Genomic DNA, 14,980 nt, shown 5'->3' with positions numbered 1-14,980 from the left:
CTTGGGTTAGTCATGGGAGTTCTGTGTGCCAAGTGCTGTCCAGGTCCATCATGGGTGGAGGTCACTGTTTCTCTGGTTGTGGGTGAACTACAACTTCCAGAAAGGAAACTCAGTTTTCTCCAAATCCCTCCAGTGATCAATTTTTGGCATATTGGGTATGTGAGCCTAGTTTGGTCCAGATCCATCATGGGTGGAGGTTACCGTTTCTCTGGTTGTGGGTGAACTACAACTCCCAGATAGAAAGGTCAGTTTTCCCCAAATCCCCCTCAGTAGTCAAATTTCAGCATATCAGCTTTGTGTGCCTAGTTTGGTCCAGATCCATCAGTGTTTGTGTTCACAGTGCTCTCTGGATGTAGGTGAACTACAATTTCCCCAAACCAAGGTGAATTTTCCCCAAAGATATCCAGTATTTTTTGCTGCTCATGGGGGCTCTATGTGCCAAGTTTGGTCCAATACTATCTTTGGAGGAGTTCAGAGTGCTCATAGATTGCAGGTGAACTATACATCCCAGTGCCCACAACTCCTATAAATCATGGTGAATTCTCCCCAAACCTCTTTAGTATGTTCAGTTGTTGATCAATTCCTTTGTTTTGCTGTGTGCCATAGAAAATAATAGGAAAGAGTTAAGGGGGAGAGAGTGGGCGGGGCCATAGAAATTCCATACCAATGGAGAGAGTCAGAAGCACTGGGATGTCTTTGGTGGAGGAAACACATAAAATCTAAGATGAAATGGTCCCTGTATGAAAGCCTTCACTTGGGTGGTGGGCAGTATGGCATTTGTGGAGGACATTGGCAGGACTCTTGGACATGTTCTGGCGCTCACTATAGCCTGCAGTGTCATTGGAGGGAGGGCCACTGGTGTCTCCTAAGTAGTGGGAGCTGGAAGTGTGAGCTTGTCCGTGTATGTCGATACCCCAGCCACATACATACATAAATATTTTCACTTTTATTATGTGTATAGATTATTATTATTATTATTATTATTAATTCACTTTCCTCTCTTAAACAAGACACAAAAAATCGACTAAAAATGGTATTGTGACCCATTTTCCTCCAAAAGTTCTGGAATGAGCTGAATAAGCTTTGCTGTCTCCTCTAACAACAACAACAACGTATTGTCGAAGGCTTTCATGGCTGGAATCACTAGGTTCTTGTGGGTTTTTTTCACTACACTACCTCTGAGGATGCTTGCCATAGATGCAGGCGAAATGTCAGGAGAAATGCCTCTAGAACATGGCCCTATAGCCCAAAAAAAACCCAGAAGAACCTAACAACAACAACACTACTACCTCCATAATTTTGGCTCAAAATGTGCCAATCCAACTTAGAAACGATTACTACTAGTAGTAGTACTACTACTAGTAGTAGTAATCGTTTCTAAGTTGTAATTGTTTCTAAGTTTCTAAGTTGGATTGGTACATTTTGAGTCAAAATGAGGGAGGAGACATCATCTGTAATGAATGGAGCCTCCAGCAATAGGTACAGTCTACCATATATTGCTGCTGAATAGGATCTCCTCTACCCAACGTCCCAATAAACGTTCCCTTTATTGGGATAGAACTCAAGTAAATACATAAACAAGGGAGGGAACGGGATGTCCCCGCAGGGACGGGAGGGTAAGAAGAAAACCAGGCCGAGCATTGTTTGCACAAATCCATAAACCTGGCAACGGCCAGAGCTAATCGGAAAGCGGGAGGAACTAAGCTGGAGCGCATTAAGCCGCATTTGTTTAACTTTTGCCCTTTATCTCGTTTTTTTGAGCCTCACAAGATCCCTTTCTTGTGAAAGCAAGGCCTGGGAGATAAGATTAGCCCTCGTTCCCCAAAAAAGAAAAAAAACCCAAAGGTCTTAGGGTTTGAGGCTTTGCACAGAAACGATCCCATAAAGATATCGTTCTGGATTGTTCCTTTCGCCAACCGGGCAGAGACTTGGCAACCCTCCGCTTAAGCCGCTAAGTCATTTTCCCGGACTCAAAAGGAAGAATAATGCTCCGATTGAGACAAATTATAAGTCCTTATGCTTTAGTCTTGGATTTTCCCCATTGCTTCGGTCCATAGGGTCACTTGCTGCCACTTGTGATCCTTAGTCAAGAAGGCCACTGTTTACTTTTGCTCCCTTCCAATAGGAAGAAATGTATAGTATTATATTGGCTTGGAAAATGTCCATGTAAAGGGGATCTAGGAGTCTTAGTAGAACTTGAGACAAGAGTGTGATGCAGCAGCAAAAAAGGCCAATGCGATTCCTGTCTGACAGAAGGGGGCTGGACTGGATGGTCTTTAGAGCCCCCTTCCAAACTCTAGGATTCTGGAGTTTCTCCTTTCCTGAGTTAATTGAATGGCAATCGCATTTCGGACTTGGTTTGCAGCTGAGGACAAAAGAGGCAGAAGGGATGGAAACCGGGATGTTTCGAAAGCCTCTGAGAAAAGAGGGATGGCAGAGGAGTAATTGGGATTAGAGGCCAATCAGAATGGGCCACAGGGACAAATCCTTTTGGGGCTTTATTTGACTTGATTAGCCCCCCTGGGAACACAATCTCCCTTTGATTTCGGAGCGATTCTTTGATATGTGTCAACTGGCGACAGGCCATTATTTTTGGTCCGTAAGACATCTCTCGCTTGGTTACCGTGAAGCGAGTCCTTTGCTCTTTTTTATGGATGGAGCTCAGCATTTGCAGCTGGATTTAATTCTTTCCCTAAAACGGAGCCTCCAACGTTGCCGCTTTCCCGGCCTTCGGAAGGGGTCATTCCAGGTGAAAGCTTGAAAACGGGCCGCATTCCTTTAACTCCTCCTTTGCTCTTCTTCGGAGACAATACACAGATCCCATGGCTTGCGGTTCCACTCCAAACCTTTCCAAAGTTGCCAGAGATGTTGGTTCGAATTCCCACTCCATAAATCCCCATGATAGGGTTTCCTTAAGTTGGAAAGGACTTGAAGGCACTCAACATGGAGGTGGAGATCTTGAAAGACTTCTGGGGAGAAGCAACTCCTCCTCCATGTTGAGTGCCTTCAGGTCCTTTCCAACTGATAGAGACCTTAAGGCAGTGGTTCTCAACCTGTGGATCCCCAGATGTTTTGGCCCTCAACTCCCAGAAATCCTAACAGCTGGTAAACTGGCTGGGATTTCTGGGAGTTATAGGCAAAAACATCTGGGGACCCACAGGTTAACAACCACTGCCTTAAGGAGACACCTATATCTTGGTGAATGTCTTAACTTCTGACCACTTTGAGGCCCAGACTCATGTGACTTTGTGGGCATTCAAGTCACCCATCCTCTCTGCCTTCCTGTGTTAAGAGATTAAGTTCATCTCATTCATTTCCCAATCTCTATGCCAGGCATGGGCAAACTTCAGCCCTCCAGGTGTTTAAGACTTCAACTCCTGGAAGGCTTTTAGGAATTATGGGGGTTGAAGTCCAGAATACCTGGAGGGCTGAAGTTTGCCCATGCCCGCTCTATATGTTTTCCCCTCAAGTCACCTATGGTGACCCAATGGAGTTTCTTAGACAAGGAGGTGGATTTGGTCAGTTCCTTCCTCTGAAATATCACCTAATATATTTATAAGGGGTCTGCCATTCAAATCTTGACCATAGCTTCCAAGACCAGATGGGATCCAAGGCTTTTAGGATACTTCCACAATGTGATGGCCATCTTAGCCTTCCTGTGTTAAGAGATTAAGTTCATCTCGTTCATTCCCCATCTGTGTTTGTTTGTATGTGCCCCCCTTTTTTTAGTCTCTAGACTTTAGGAGAGGAACGTTGAACATTATTATTATTATTATTAATATTAATATCAGCATCATCATTATCATCGCTGGTCTCTCCCTCCAAAGATCAATCAAAGCAGACCCTGCTTAGCATGTAATGTCAGGCAGGATCTGGTGGATTTAGGGTGATCTTGGGGTGGTTTCTAGGTTCCTTTAAAAATTGGACTAAAACCCAAAGTGGATTCTCTTTTTACTATTATTATTTTCATTATTCTTCTCATCAGTAGGGAGCCAGTTTCCTTTAAAGTCTGGACTAAAACCCAAAACAGATGCTCTACTCTCAATAAAAGGAAACCAACTCTCAGTCCTCCTCAGCACCAGCAAAAAAATAAAAAAGGAACAATCTACACGATGACTTGTAATATCTGGACGTCTTTTATATTTTTTTGGCCTCGTTTCCAAAATGGGCCATAAATTAAGATAACAGACCACAAGTCTTTGTATTCTCTGCACTTTGTAACTCATCCTCGGTAATCCTTCCTGTTGATTTGTGGGATCCATGGGGCTGATTTGTGGTTTGTTGTGTCTCAAAGGAGGCAACCGGCTAATTTGGATCCCTGAAACTATGTATAATAGCAAACCCTATTAAAATGAAGGACTTCTGGCCCAAGAATAGCATAGAGTTGCACTGAAGGAACTAGAAAATGCCTTCAGGGGACATATTTTGTCATATGTAGATACTACTACTACCACTACTACTACTTGTACTACTACTACTATTCTGTTCTCACTTGATTGATTCCCCAAGCAACTCGTATGTATTTTCTAGGTTCTTATATTGGAGAGATTTTAAAAATATGAACCAGTTTGAGTCGCAGGTCTGGGAGAAGTGTGGAGTAAGGGGTACAAACACCAACAACAACAGCAACAACAACAACAACGAAGTATATATCTGGTGTTTCCCAGATATATATTTTCCAACGCTATTTCTTAGATATACTCACTCTTAACTTTACAATTCTTTGAATGCTCCCAACACAGACTAATTCAGATTCATTCTTGACCGCCCTCTTGTGGTTGCATCTGCACACTGCATCCCAAGATACTTGTTGGTTCATTTTTGGGACCCTAACCCCAAATGTGGAAAGCTTATGTATTTGAAACCCATCAGTATTTTAATTTGGGTAATGATGGGTCTGTGTATTGAGTTTGGTCCAGATCCATCAAGCCACAGAGGAGCCTTTTGAGGAACAAACTTATATATGTACTTTGACTTTTATAGAGATAGATGGTTACTATTTCTCTGTGTTGTTTATGTTCTTGACCAAACTCCAAATAGTAGCATTTTAAGTGTTTGTTCTTAAAAAATGATACAGAACAGCTTGAGACAATGAGCCCACACTCTGCACATGCTCCGGGTCTTTACTCCTAGCACTGAATCATTTAAATAGAGCTCAACAGGACAACTGAGACGCATGGCTCTCAAGGTTTATAATCAGGAAGTCGCTATTAGCGTGGCGTGCTGTGCCTAAATCCCAAATAAAAGTTCGCTCGGCCATGTGTTTCTCCGCAAAGCTAACCTCGTCCACATGCTCTTCGGCATAAATTACACAACGCCAGCCAGGCTTCTGTTTTTTTGAAAATTGTGATCAACTAGAATGAAAACGCAGAATAATCCCAATTTTGAAGTCACTTAGAAAAGGTGATCTTCCTAGAATTGTGGCACATGGGACTGGAAATCCTCTATCTATCTCTCTATCTCTCTATCTCTCTATCTCTCTATCTATCTCTCTATCTATCTATCTATGTTTGGAAGAGTATGTACAAGCTGCTGCTTCTAGGTGAAGTGTCCCTCTGTGATACCACACAAAACAATTTTGGAAGCACAAACCAAAACCAAATATTTGAAGTACACGAGCAAAGCTTTCACCGTCTAAATTGCTTCTTCTCCCCAATCCTTCTTTTAAATTTCTTCGTCGTCCTCCTCTTCTTTTCCTTGTACCTTCTTTTTCTCCCCAATTCTTCTTCTTATCTTCTACTCTTCTTCCTCCTTCTCCCTGACTCTTCTTCCTCTTCCTGACTTTTCATTTTTGTCTTTACTTTTTCCTCCTCCTTTCCCAATTTGTACTCCTTCACCTCTTCTTCCTCCTCCTCCTTCTCCCTGACTCTTATTCTTATAATTTGCTGTTTCTTTCTTTTCTTATTATCCTTCCTCTTCTCTTCTTCCACTTCTTCTCCTCCTCTGGTTGTCTTCTATTTCCTCCCCCTCTTCTCCCCTTTTTCTTCTCCTTCTTCTTCCTCCTCCTCCTCCCCTTTCACTGTTCTTCCCATTGTTTATTTCCTCCCTTTCTTCTCCCTTCTTCCTCCTCCTCCTCTTCTTCTTCCTCCTCTTCTTCTTCTCTTCCTCCTCCCAAACTGTTCTCATAATCTTGTTTTCCTCCCCTTCTTCTACCCAATTCTTCTTCTTCTTCTTCTTCTTCTTCTTCTTCTTCTTCTTCTTCTTCTTCTTCTTCTTCTTCTTCTTCTTCTTTATCTGCACCTCCTCTTCTCCCAGACTGTTCTTCTCATTGTCTTCTATTTCCTCCCTTTCTTCTCCCTGGTTCTTCTTCTCCTTCTCCTCCTTCCAGACTGGGAGGAGACTGAACACTCCTCCCAGACTGTTCTTCCCATCATCTTCTATTTCCTCCCCTTCTTCTCCCCGATTCTTCTTCTAATCTCTTCTTCTATCTCCTCCTCCTCCTCTCCCACTGTTCTTCTCATTGTCTATTTCCTCCCTTTCTTCTCCCTTCTCTTTCTTCTTCCTCCTCCTCCTCCCCCCCTCCTCCCACTGTTCTTCCCATCTCTTCTATTTCCTCCCTTTTTCCTCCCTGATTCTCCTCCTCCTTCTTCTCCCTCTCTTCCTCCTCCCAGACTGTTCTCATAATCTTCTGTTTCCTCCCTTTCTCCTCCCCAATTCTTCTTCTTCTCACTTCTTTATTTTGTCCTCCTCCTCTCCTTCTCCTCTCAGTTCTTCTCATTGTCATCTATTTCCTCCCATTCCTCTCCTCAATTCTCTTTCTCCTTCTCCCCAGCTCTCTTTCTTTGGCTCCTCCTCCCAGACTGTTCTTGCCATCATCTTCTACTTCCTCCCTTCTTCTCCGTGATTCTTCTTCTTCTCTCTTCTTCTTGATCTCCTCCTCCTCCTTTTCCTCCTCCTTCTCCCAGACTGTTCTTTTCCTCGCCTTCTATTTCCTCCCCTTCTTCTCTCCAATTCTTCTTCTTCCACCTCCTCCTCCTCTCTTCCTCTTCCTCTTCTCCCCCTCCTCCCTCTCCTGGCTCCATGCATCTTTATTTATTTCACCAGATTTTGTTTCTTCTTGGTGTTTCTCAACCCCTCGTCCCGTCCAATGGGTTTCTCAATCCAGGCATCCGGGGGATTTTTCTGGCCTGCACCAACTTCACTTTGGCTGCCATCCCTGGGGCAATTAAGTAGGAATGTTCGGAGTTTTGGAAACTTGTTTTCAGGCCCACTCAACAGAGTGCTATAGGAGGCATACGAAAACCATATATATATAGGTGTGCGAGATCCTGGGGATATCTGTACTGTAGAATGAATGGAATTTGACACCACTTCAGCTGCAATGGCGCAATGCTATGGGATCCTAGGAGTCATAGTTAGCTAAGACACCAAGATCTTGTAATACTAGAACTGTGAACTCCAGATATTTGGCTCCCAGATTCATTGGCCCTTCATGGCAATGGCCAAGGATGCTGGGAGTTGGAGCCCAAAACCCTCCAATGTTGGGGATCATTGCCCACAGTCCCCAGAGTTCAGGAACTTGAGAAGTGAACGCTGAGGCAAGTTGTATTAATTCAGTCCCTCCGCCCATGGATTCACCCCCAATAAAGTTTTCCACAATTCCAAACAATTGCATCTCAATTGAAAACAGGCAACTTTTACGTTTCCCCAACGACTCATAACGGCATTTACAAGGCATCTTCTGGCTTCAGAGCTGTCCAGGGAATGGGTTGGTTTGTATTTGGTACATTGAAAATTGCTTTCTAGGCTGATGGGTCCGGGTTTATTCCAAAATAGCAATGAGAGAACTCAAAAGTTCGGACTACAAACCCAAGAGTTGGCTTTACAAGTTGGACAGATGGCATTTTTCCTAATGTAACCCTCATCCAATACAAACCCTGGAGTGTTATGTTTCCAGCCTCTGGTTCTTTGGCTGCGCTGACATTGTCTCTTCCATATATTTGTTTCTTCTGCTCTGCTCCCCCAGACTAGGCTTAGTGTTTGTTTAAGACAAAAGGAGGCAATGGGGGGGACACATACGGGAACGTGGCCCAGCAAAGGTCTCTGTTACACAATCTGACCAGATGGTCAGAGGCAAACCAGAGCGCCTGCAGGAAGTGCCAAGAAAATGCTCTATAAGTTGCCAGGGAAGGCCTCAAATGTATGTTGGGGTCCCCTGCCAACAGACAGCCGATGTTTTGCCACTTCCTCTGAAATGTCACTTACAGTTCCTGGGATTCCTTGGCGGCCTCCCATCCAAGTCCTAATCAGGGTTGACCCTGTTTAGCTTCCAAGATCAGAGGGGGATCTGCAGCTTTCAGGGCATATAGGCCTTGTCAATGGGACAGCCATCCATCATCATTATTATTATTATTATTATTATTATTATTATTATTATCCTTGCATTCCCATGTTAAGAGTTTAAGTTCATCTCATTTATTTCACATTCTTTGTCTTAATGTGGGCCTTTAAGACCCTAGTCGACTTATGGGGACCCCTTCAATTTTCTTAAAGAAGTATACATATTTTTAAAAGCACAACAAATTACATGACACATGAAAAAGTCCCATTGGAACCCATTAATAATGATTAAAGGCCATCATGGTGTCCTGTGGAGGTGAGTTCTGCAGTTTCAAAGCAAAATATTTACCTCTCTTATCTGTGTTCTCTTTTTCCTATAGGAGTCCCAGGCGCCGGAGCAGGTGGGATTCCCGGAAGAGGGCTTTACCCTGGTAAGACTTGCAACCATCACTAGGGGGTGCCTGTACCTGCTTTCAAGTTTGGACTAAAATCCACAAATTATTTTCAACTTGAGAGAGTAGCTCTTTAGGAACCTCTGCGTCTTTCTGCCTGCCAGTCATCTAAAATAAGCCCATCCCGCAAAAGTGGAGGACTGAGTTGATATATATAGAGAGAGGCACACACAGAGACATACCTTTTAGGACTGCTCTCTCACCCTGAGAGTCCTCTGTCTTACTTGAAAGACCACAAGAGTGAATCCCAGATTTTCGGGGATCTCAAGAAGGCCTTTGGAGATCTCCGAGGGTCTGAAGGTCATTCTCGACCATCTCCAGAACGTTGGAGAGCTCCCTGAAGGCCAAGATGGGACCTTCTTCTTCCTCTTCTTCTTCCTAGGAGCCGGTGTTGGAGGTCTAGGAGCTGGTGTTGGAGGTCTAGGAGCCGGTGTTGGAGGTCTAGGAGCCGGTGTTGGAGGTCTAGGAGCTGGCGGACTTGGGACTGGATTGGGGGGAGCAGGTGAGTCCCCCCCCCCATTGGAGTTATTTCCCACTACAATAACCCATAATCGACTTAGATATGGAATGCTATGCATTGCATCTACACACTCAAGTTAATGCAGTTTGACACCACTTTGATTGCTACGGAATCCTGGGAGTTGCAATTTGGGGAATCTCCCGCTCTCTTTGGTGGGGAAAAGGCTCAAGCCTTGGTCGAACTACAACTCCCAGGACCCAGTAACCTCAAGCCATCAAGAGGTGCCAAACCGCATTAACCCAACCATGTAGAACCATCCAATGGGTCCTTTTCAATGGCCGGCGATTTGATCAGGTCTTGATTTTCCTTCCAACCCTGATGCTACTTATCAAAGTCCGCAGCCGGATTCCTTTTTCCTCCAACAAGATTTCACAAAACCAGATGGTCTCCATCTGCGGCTTCTTAAAGAGGCAAATGGAGCTGATCTTCTCACTCAAATATGCGCCGTTTTCCCAAAAGTGTGGCCTCGGTGCCCGGGGTTTGGAGTGTCGCCAGGAAAACCCCAATTTCGAGAAAAGGGGATGGAGTTAAATCTGGGAAGATTGCTGGTCTGTTCAGGGTAAAAAGCACGCTCCGAAACCAAATTGCCCGACCCAGAGGAGGCTCAATGAGTCATTCATCCTGGGACCGGGGCTTTTCGGCTCTCCGGCAAACCATCCGGAGTCAAAGGTGAGCAGTAAAGCGGTCCCATTTGCTGGCTGCTCACAACTGAAATAGTTCTCCATTCCTCGCTTTTATGGGATACTAAAAAAAAAGAAGTCACACCTCTCTTTGCTTGATGGGTTGCAAATGCATCCACACTGTCGAAGGAACGCAGCTTGACATCCCTTGAACTGCCTTGGCTCAAGGCTAGGGACCCTTGGGACTTGTCGTTTGACAAGGTCTTCATCCTTCCTCAAATCAATGCGATTTGGCACTGCTTTTAACTGGATATGTATTTTCTTTGTGGCTCTCCCTTTCCTTCCTCCCTTTCCCTCATACACCTTCTTTCTCTCTCTCTCCATCCTTTCTTTCCTTCTTCCCTTGCTTTCCCTCATACATCTTTCCCTCTTCGTTCTCTCCTTTCTCTTACCTTCTTTTTCTCCTTCCTTCCTTTTTCCCTTTTCCTTTCCATCCTTCCTTCCTTCCTTTTCCTATCTTAATAAATAATAGGCATGTGCGATCCATGGTTCTAAATGGTTCTAAAGTACTTACAAAACTAGGGGGTGCTGGTGCTTTGCTTCTAAAGTTTTTCTAAAGTTCTGGTGGTGAAAATTTCAGAACTCTAACAAAACTTTCAAAATTTCGTTATAAATGGCAGTTCCTAATTAGTTCTGTCATAAAAATCACCATTAACGAAATAATAATGAAATTTAGAAAGTTTTGTTAGAGTTCTGAACTTTAGAAATACTTTAGAAGCAAAGCACCTGCTTTAGAAACACTTTAGAAGCAAAGCACCAGCGCCCCCTAGTTTTATAAGTACTTTAGAACCATTTAGAACCATGGATCGCACATGCCTAATAAATAATATATAATGATATACTTTATTTATATTCTGCCCTAACTTTTGGTACTAATGTTGGAAAGTGGCCCCTGGTCAAAGTGGTTCCTGGTCAAAAAAAAAAAGTTGGGAACCACTGATCTACTGCTAGGTGAGCAGGAGCTGGGCTGATGGTTGGGAGCTCACCCCAACCCAGGCTTGAACTGTTATCTTTCGATTGGCAAGTTTTTCTGCAGCTGGTGGTTTAACCCACTGTGCTAAAGCCCGGCCTCTTCTTTCTCTCCTTTCTCTTCCCTTCTTTTTCTCTCTCTCTTCCTTCCTTCCTTCTCTTCCCCTTCCTTCACTCCTTTTTCTTCCTCCCCCCTTCCTCCCTTCCATCTCTTTCCCTTCTTTGGAGGCAGTCTAGGTGGCCATCTGTCGGGAGGGATCGAATGGTGTCTTCCTCAATGACAGAATGGGGTTGATGGCCCTTGGGATCTCTTCCAACTCTAGAATTCTATGAAAAGCCTGCCTTCAAAGTGGAATTAACTGCAGGGTGTTGGATCCTACAGTTCTTGGGATTCTCATCCTGTCAAGACAGATGCCCGGCTTAAAGGGCTTTTGGTTCTCTTCCAAAACACATTGCATGTTTAATTCAATGCTGTATTTTGCTTTTCCATCAGGATACGGTGCAGGGGGCAAACCTCCAAAACCAGGTCAGTGTTCGGAATATTATTATTAGGGGGGGGGGGCATGAAATGACCTCAACCATCCCCCCTTTTGAATAGATATCAATAGGATGAAGCAGCTGCCTCATCCATCTTGACTTTTCTCCTTCTTTCCCCCCTCTTTTCTGCAGGGGTTGGAGGTGCTGGATCACTAGGTAAGGCTGCCATAATAGTTGATGATGATGATGTAGTCAAATGCCCATAAGTGATAACGTTCCCCTTTGAAATCATATCCTTGTAGGTTTTGTCACTCAGACATATACCTCACATATGCAGTAGTTATCTAAGGTTTTCTTAATGGAATTACTACAGGCCAAAGAGGAGTAATTCAACCAATTTTCTGCTTTCCCTCAGGTGGCCTTTATCCAGGGGGTGCTTATCCGGGAGGGGCCTATCCAGGCGCTGGGACCGCCGCACAAGCCGCTGCAGCGTATAAAGCTGCTGCCAAAGCAGGTGAGTTGATAGTATTGCCTTTGAAAAGTCCTCCTCCTATTTGTGGCCAACATTTTTCAAGTGCTCCCCAGTGGCATAGAAAGAGTTAACAAGTCCTTGGTTCTTACAAACTCCATGGGGTCATTCCAAGTTGAGATAAGACTTGAACGCATACATACACATAGGCAATGAATGAGATGAACTTAAACTCTTAACATTGGCTGGCATCTCCCCCTTCGTTCCTTGAAGACGTTGAGATAGGAAACTGCAAAAGCCCAGGCTTGCATTTTGAAAACTTTCAACATTCCTTTGCTGTTTGGGTCAATAAATAAATAAAAACTCTGGCATAAGGTCTCCAAACAACCAGAATCCATACTCTTTAATACCTTTTATTTTGTTTTCATGTAAGACCGATTTAAGGGCAAATCTTCCCATCCTTTCTCGTCTTCCTCCCCGTCTCTTCTCTGTGTCTGCCTTTTCAATCCTTACAATTATCAAGATGATTGTGTCAAAGTTTTCCCAAGCCTCGGCATCCTTGCAGGCTCACATATCCTTCCTTTGAAGTAAGGGTGGATGTTTTATTTTCTCTAAGGGTGGTGCCTTCTTTACTGCTCATACTCTTACACTAGGATTGAAAAACTCCAACAACAACCTCACTTTGTGTTGCCTCTCTTCAACCAGCGGCTGGCCTTGGTGTTCCCGGGGGAGGAGTCGGTGTTCCCGGCGGTGGCGTTGGAGTTGGTGTTCCTGGAGGAGGAGTCGGTGTTCCTGGAGGAGGAGTTGGGGTTGGCGTTCCTGGAGGCGGCATTGGAGTACCTGGAGGTACGCTATATACTCAGGGGAGGGGACTGGATTGAACTTTCTGTACTCCAGCATCTGGGATTGCATCCGTTGCATGGTGATAAGGGAGCATCTACTCTTATCTCCTCTCATATGAAGCGAAGAGAACATCCATTTCTATCTCCAGTTACATGGAACTAGAGAGCATTTCCTCCCATCTCTGATCAGATAGACCTAAGAGAGCATCTACCTCTGATCACATAGACCTAAGACAGCACCTACTCCTATCTCCAATCAGACAGACCTAAGGGAGAAGGTCCTTCTATCTTTGATCAATCTGAAGCTAAGAGTGCACCTGCTTGTTCTGATCATATGAATCTAAGACAGCATCCCCTCCTGTCTTTGATCAGATAGACCTAAGAGAACATCTATATCTGATCAGATATACCTAAGAGAGCATCTACCTCTGATCACATAGACCTAAGACAGCACCTACTCCTATCTCCAATCAGACAGACCTAAGGGAGGTCCTTCTATCTCTGATCAATCTGAAGCTAAGAGTGCACTTGCTAGTTCTGATCATATGGATCTAAGACGGCATCCCCTCTAGACCTAAGAGAACATCTGTCTCCAATCAGATAGACCAAAGAGAGCATCTCCTCCTATCTCTGATCATCTATCTAGACCTAAGAGAGCATCTACTCTTATCTCTGATCAGACTGACATGAGAGCATCTACACTTATCTCCAGATCAGATAGACCTGAGAGCATCTCCTCCTATCTCCAATAAGGTAGACTGAAGAGAGCATCTCCTATCTCTAATCATAGACCTAAGAGAGCATCTATTCCTATCTCCAATAAGGTAGACTGAAGAGAGCATCTACTCCTATCTCTCATCAGATAGATCTAAGAGAGCATCTACTCTTATCTCCAATCAGACCTAAGAGAGCATCTCCTCCTATCTCCAATGAAAGAGACATAAGAGAGCATCTCCTCTTATCTCTGATCAGATAGAAGAAAGCATCTCCTCCTATCTCCAATGAAAGAGATGTAAGAGAACATCTCCACCTATTTCTGATCAGATAGACCAAAGACAGCATCTCCTCCTGCCTCTGATCTAAGAGATCATCTGCTAGATCAGATCATATGTCTTGAAGAGAGATCTCCTATTTCCAATCATATGGAGCTAAAAATGCACCTGCTCCTGTGTTTGATCATACGGAGCTAAGTGTCTGTTCCTGTCTGTTCCTGTCTCCAATTATATGAGCTAAGTGCCTTTGCTCCTATCTCGGATCGCATAGAGCTATATTGAAGATGTGTCCTGATTGTATATCTCCTGTGCCAATTCCCCATTCTTTCTCTTTCCTTTTCTCTCCAGGAGGTGTGATTCCACAGACTGGAGTCCAACCGGGAGCCGGCGTTGGGGCCAAGCCTGGGAAAATCCCTGGTAGGTCCCCATTTTCTCATAGGGCCAAGTTCCAATTAAAACAAGACCTCCTGACACACTGTCTTCATGTATCGCTACTAGGAGAGACCCATAGGATTAAGGGTTTTATGATAACCCAACAAAAGGTAATAGTCCCATTATATTCTGAGTTACTTGTTTGGAGTCTAGAGTTCATTTCTCATTTTAAGGGGGATATAAGGTTGGAGATAGTTTAGAGAAGGGCAACAGAGATGGTAAGAAAGATGGAGAACATGACATATGAGGAAAGGCTAAAGGAGCATGTTCAGTTTAGAGAAGAGAAAGTGGAAGGAAGCACTCCTTAAACATCTCAAGGGCTTTCACAGAGGGAGAGAGGTTAGGGGTTGTTCTCCAGATAGTGGGACCTGGTTTAATAGCTTGACGTTACACGAAGGTAGATTTTAGTTGAACACTAGGATGGTAAGAGTGGTTCAGCAGTGGAATCAACTGTTTAGAGCAAAGCTTCTTAATCTGTGAGTCCGATCCCTAACTGAACATTGGGGTTAAGTATAGTTTGCCATCTAGTGACTGTTTTAGGTATTGACCTGAAACATGTAGGCTTTTAGACATGTAAATGCCTAAAACGGATACTAGAATGGGGGAAAGTCAGGACACTTTGAGAAGCTCCATATTTTTTGGAAGGCCCAGCTTGCCTTCTTGCAGCCTGTGAATCTAGTAACCGCCCTTAGCATTGGTCTTGAAGGCATCTACCATACATCTCTTGGAGAAGAATGGAGGAATGAGGAAAGGGGCATTGGGTCACTCTGGTTGTGTGCTTCCTTCAACAGGAGTTGGCATCCCAGGCGTTGGGATCCCGGGCGTCTTCCCTGGAGGTGTCCTCCCTGGGACAGGTGAGTTGAGTTT

General features: G+C 44.2%; 1 protein-coding gene across 2 annotated transcripts in view; it reads left to right on the top strand.

Annotated features, from left to right (window-relative positions):
* ELN (elastin) overlaps positions 1-14,980 on the top strand; it is a 48,269-nt gene that overhangs the window by 7,619 nt on the left and 25,670 nt on the right. Inside the window, exons 2-9 of one of the 2 annotated variants that reach the window (XM_067472175.1) lie at positions 8,661-8,711; positions 9,157-9,234; positions 11,395-11,427; positions 11,571-11,594; positions 11,794-11,892; positions 12,553-12,693; positions 14,030-14,098; positions 14,905-14,967. In XM_067472175.1, the coding sequence (XP_067328276.1) occupies positions 8,661-8,711; positions 9,157-9,234; positions 11,395-11,427; positions 11,571-11,594; positions 11,794-11,892; positions 12,553-12,693; positions 14,030-14,098; positions 14,905-14,967 (558 nt within the window). Of the gene's footprint in view, positions 1-8,660; positions 8,712-9,114; positions 9,235-11,394; positions 11,428-11,570; positions 11,595-11,793; positions 11,893-12,552; positions 12,694-14,029; positions 14,099-14,904; positions 14,968-14,980 lie in introns of both variants that reach the window. The other variant, XM_067472174.1, reaches the window with a different exon arrangement.

The sequence above is a fragment of the Anolis sagrei genome, chromosome 11, assembly GCF_037176765.1.
Source record: "Anolis sagrei isolate rAnoSag1 chromosome 11, rAnoSag1.mat, whole genome shotgun sequence".
Classification (NCBI taxonomy): domain Eukaryota; kingdom Metazoa; phylum Chordata; class Lepidosauria; order Squamata; family Dactyloidae; genus Anolis; species Anolis sagrei.
This window is presented reverse-complemented; position numbering and strand designations above follow the sequence as displayed.